This window comes from Manihot esculenta, chromosome 3 (assembly GCF_001659605.2).
Source record: "Manihot esculenta cultivar AM560-2 chromosome 3, M.esculenta_v8, whole genome shotgun sequence".
NCBI lineage: Eukaryota > Viridiplantae > Streptophyta > Magnoliopsida > Malpighiales > Euphorbiaceae > Manihot > Manihot esculenta.
The window spans coordinates 6,777,786-6,782,411 of record NC_035163.2 but is presented as its reverse complement, the minus strand read 5'-3'; the positions used below and the strand labels follow the sequence as shown (position 1 = coordinate 6,782,411).

The following is a 4,626-nucleotide window of genomic DNA, read 5'->3' as shown; positions in this document are numbered from 1 at the left end:
TCAGTAGAACACAGCACCAGCTAGAGATTCAAAATTTGCTTGAAGTTTTACACACCATCGGAATGGCTAAAGGATGAAGAGAGAGAAAAAAAACTTCGAATCATGCTTGAATTCGCTGGATGGTTTACATTTAGACCATCCATTTCCTAACTGGTCAAAAAATAATCACTTGTTTGGAAGCAGTGGCAGCACAGAAAATGACCAGTTGATCCAACTGTACAATGAAAATGTTTACTCGTATGCAAATAATCTGCCAATTCGAGTGCATATGTCAACCAGCCATCTGGATGGGCAACTAAGCAGGCAGGATTCATCCAGATGAAGAATTAGTACTGCATTAAGGATTACCCATGATTCTTGACAGATCTTTCCTACAATGCAAATAATTTACACGGAAAGTTAGAGGTGATATCCGATAGGCAAAAAGTTCTTTCTTTTTTCTGGAAATCCAACAAGGTAGGAGAGAAATGAGAGTTCATTCTCAAACATAAAATAAAATAAATGAGTCTGGCCAGCTTGTATACAAATCATTGGTCAGAGATGATATCCCCCCTAAAACTTGAATGCATCATAAATAGCTATTAAGCTGGGCCTAGACTAGAAGGAATGGTCGAGAAGCACGACTGCAGCTTAAGGTAATTTTTCCTAGCATATTTTCATTTACAAGTACTCCCACATCTATTATTTGTTCTTTACTTGGCTGATGATCACAATCCAACAACATGCAAGAATGATTGTTTTAAAGATAGTGACTTCATGTCCTTGAGCATCTATGTATCTTCTATGTTTCATATTATTAAACCATTAAACTACATGGAAAATTTAGCTACCTTCACTGTTCATACAGACTCCTGAACTTCATGCAAGCTGGGCAGTGACATCCAGATTACTAATGGTGTACCATTTGGGAGGATAGAAGGAATTAGACGATTCTAGGTGTAGATTCCAAACCATGACCCTTGAGCAGTTCTCTAGCATGCCTTCCATTTGGCTTTCATCTTCCACAACTTGCTCAATGAATGAGCTAACCTGCAATACGATTAAATTGAATTAAAACTCGACGCCTAGCCAATCAAGATAGGGTGAAAAAAGTATATTATTCTCTTTTCAAATGAAAAGATAAAAAAAGACAAAAAATAGAGAGTAATGACTGGAATTCAGTTGATTAATAATATTACAATAGCTCACTAAATTTTGTCCCGAAACAAAAGAGAAAGAGAACAACAGACCATATAGCCCAAACCCACTCATTTAGGAATTGAGATCAATCGAGTCAAGTAACCAATGATGGTTTGTTTTCATATGGTTGAAATAACCTTTAGGAGTTATTACTATAAAACGCAAAGCTTTATTCTATATTTATTAAAAGACGACTAATAACCCCAGCGATCTATCAGGTGACCAATTGGCCAAAATCAATATTTTTCCTCCACATTAATCCCCCCTAGTCTTGTATTCTTATTATTGCAAAAGGAAGGTCTGAAAGTTAACCTTCTCCTTTCTTTCCCTTTCTTTTTCTGCTTCAGTGAAATAATAGCAACAGGTATCAAACCACAATGAGGATAAGGAACAACTACATGACAAACAAAAGGTACTAACCTGGAAGTTGTTCCTGACAGTGTCAAACAGTCTAATAGGTTCAAGAGTGGGTCGATGCCACCGCTTTGGATCCCAAAGTATGGTACTATTGAAGGCAAAACCTGACATGTCAGCATGGAATCTCTGGAATCTCCTACTTGATTCATTTACATGCCAACCAACAACACGAGATCCATTACAAATGGGGCCCTCTAAGATACCTTGGCTTTTGTTCTCTGTTACTTTGGCCACTGTCCATGTTCCAAATCTCCTGCAAGGGCCAAAAAGGTGGGTGCTATCAGCAATCAGTGCAGAGAAAATTTGTACTCAAAGGAATGCCATAGAACCTAGAATTATTAATTGCTATAGACATAGAACAAGCAGCTGGAAATTATGCACAACATAAGCAATAATAAAAAAAGAGATGAGGATAGTTCAATCAGTTTCAGAAACTGCAAACCTAAATACCTCATGATGTTATGTGCATTAAACATCTAACAACAGTCTAAAACCCAGTAACTATGTGCAACTGGATGTTGCAATATCATTTCCCTAGGTTTAATTTCTTTATCTCCAATAGTGTCTTACCTTATTAATTGTACTTTACTACTGTGTCTAGATCCTCGTAGACATAGCCAATGGATATAATGTATACATTTAAACAATACAACCAGCATTAACTCATTGAGTGACAGAAAAACAGACAGGATAGTTCTCATTTTGATGGAACACTCGAGTACCCTTTGTGCCATTACACTATGATATATAGAAAGCCACCTCTTACATCTGCTCCTATTATGTAGGTCAATGACAGCATGCCGTTTGAACCCCTTAACATCAGTAGAGTATGGACAATTTGAATCTGTCAATACATTTTTTAATGTATATTTTGTGCCCAGGTGAAAACTCTAAAACCATTTTCTTTAATATGTTGTTGGAAATTATGACCCCCAAAATATAAATAGAGCAGATTTCAAGGCCATACGAAACAGATAAAGGAACATGGATGGCTAGCGAGCAACCAAACTTACCTGATCTCCCTCATTTGCTCAAAAAGATCAGCTGAGTAAATGTTACCACTGTCTGCAAAGTAGACAATTCCATCAAGATGGTGATTTTCAATGTGAGACAAAGCCACATTCCGCTGGTGAACACTTCTATCTTTTATATCAGTTAGATTTTTATTACAAACAAGATGCCTGTACATGACCCCAGTTCGTCTTAGGATGTCAGCTGTTTGCTCAGATTGAGATGTCATTTCTACAACTATCCACAATAGTGGAGGTTGAACCAGTTTCAATGTGTGTGCCAAACGATTCAAACAGTATGCTTGAAAGGGTTGAGCATTTGTTGGGGTCACAACTATCAAAAGCTTCTGAAACGCCGTATCCAAAATTTCAGGGATTGACTGGTTAATGGGTGGTGCATGGTTGGAAACTACATCAGCTAGCTTCACTTCCTTCACTTCTGGCTCCATTGCAGTATTGTTCTCGGCAAGTTCACTCTCAGTTGTGGAAGTCCTGTTTGTGGTCATTACTTCAAAAGTCTGAAAATTCCCAACAGTTGATACCATCTCGAAAGAAAAGGCTTGACTCTTTGATATAAGGTTTGCTGATAGATTCATTGATACAAATGGAGTAAGACCAACAAATATCCCAACCACAAAACAAACTAAGAAATGGAAAACAGCCCTCCTCCAAACTTGCCCTCTAGGTTTAGACCTCTCCAGTGATCTAGAAGACCTCGGCGAAAAGACACCAAGAACAAAAGCTTGAGAATCTGATAGACCGAGAAAAGAAGAGAAAAATCCCCGAGTTGTTTGGAAGTTTTGAGTGGAGGACGAGGACTTGGACAAGGGAGAAGGAACTTGACAGACTTCCCCATTTAGTAAGGTTCCAGCTCTAGGCACTGGAGACAGTGTTCTCCTTACAGATGCCATCCAAACGAATCTAAATTTATACTATTAACTCCAAAAAAAATTCACCTCTTCAGAATCCCAATCCAGTAATAGAAGTAAAACAAAAAGAAACTTCCAAATCAGTCACAATCTCATCTCCCACTAATCACCATAGCTATGGTCAAGCAATAAATCTTAGCCAACTTAAGCAGTAACCTGATGAAGTTGCTACCATTTCACATAAAGAAAATACATAAATCCTTCAATAAGAAATCACGTATCACCCACTTTACGGCCACCACCCAAACTCTGTTGAAAGAAAAAAATTGTTCCCAAAATCTCAACAATGCACTAAAACGCCAGAAAATGCAGTTAATTAAGCAATTGATCTACAATGAACTCCAGGAAACAATGCTAACTCAGAGCTAGCTCCTGAATAAAACTCAGAAACCAAACAAAAGCAAAAGGAAACGCCCATATTATCAATACATACCCAAGAACAAGGAGATTCAAGCACAAAATGCTTGAATTTCCTCCATCAAACGAAATGGGTCACCAGAAAACCATTCAATATGAAACGGGCTGTGGATCTTTCGAGCCAAACTGTCAAGCTCAGTTGATATCCTTGGAAGACGCCGTTTTGATTCCCCAAGTAAAAGTTTCAGACTTTAATATTCTATCTGAGGTCGAAAGCCAAAAAGGATGTGAAAAAACAGAGCAGAGATTTGAAAAAGTTGTTCAGGAATCTGAGTGAGTTCTTGAGAGGGAGAGATTGGATTTCATCAAGTTACTGATAATTCAAAACACTCTTACTTTATCTCAATCACAGCAATGATTCCGACATGAGAGTGTTGGATTTTTAATTTTGGTCTGTTCAGATGTCTACTTGAGTGACGGGGTAGATGGATTGTGTTTATTCTTTTGAGGAATGGGAGTGGTGTGAGCGCATTTCAGCCGTTGGATATTAATATTTTCAGATGATCGACTTCCTTCGTGTGATCGATGTGATGTCTAAACACAAAGGAATTCTTTTTTTTATTTGTTTCGAAGGTCTAAACTGTAAACACAAGTAGGTCATGCACTTTTCTTATTTTTCTTAAGAAATATATTTTTCCCCTTAAATTTTGGGATGGTCCAATTTTGTTCAAAAT

General features: G+C 37.6%; 1 protein-coding gene across 2 annotated transcripts; it reads right to left on the bottom strand.

Moving 5' to 3' along the window:
* LOC110612033 (probable beta-1,4-xylosyltransferase IRX9H) lies at positions 1 to 4,406 on the bottom strand. 2 transcript variants are annotated; one of them, XM_021752670.2, is made up of 5 exons: positions 3,969 to 4,390; positions 2,610 to 3,784; positions 1,600 to 1,849; positions 831 to 1,029; positions 1 to 371 (listed from the first exon to the last, which is right to left on the bottom strand). In XM_021752670.2, the coding sequence occupies exons 2-4, from the start codon at positions 3,515 to 3,517 to the stop codon at positions 859 to 861; spliced, it is 1,329 nt and encodes a 442-aa protein (XP_021608362.1). In that variant the 5' UTR covers positions 3,518 to 3,784; positions 3,969 to 4,390; the 3' UTR covers positions 1 to 371; positions 831 to 858. The 2 variants fall into 2 exon arrangements, with proteins under 2 accessions (XP_021608362.1, XP_021608361.1); XM_021752669.2 differs by having other exon boundaries at positions 2,610 to 4,406.
* Positions 4,407 to 4,626: the final 220 nt, after the last annotated feature.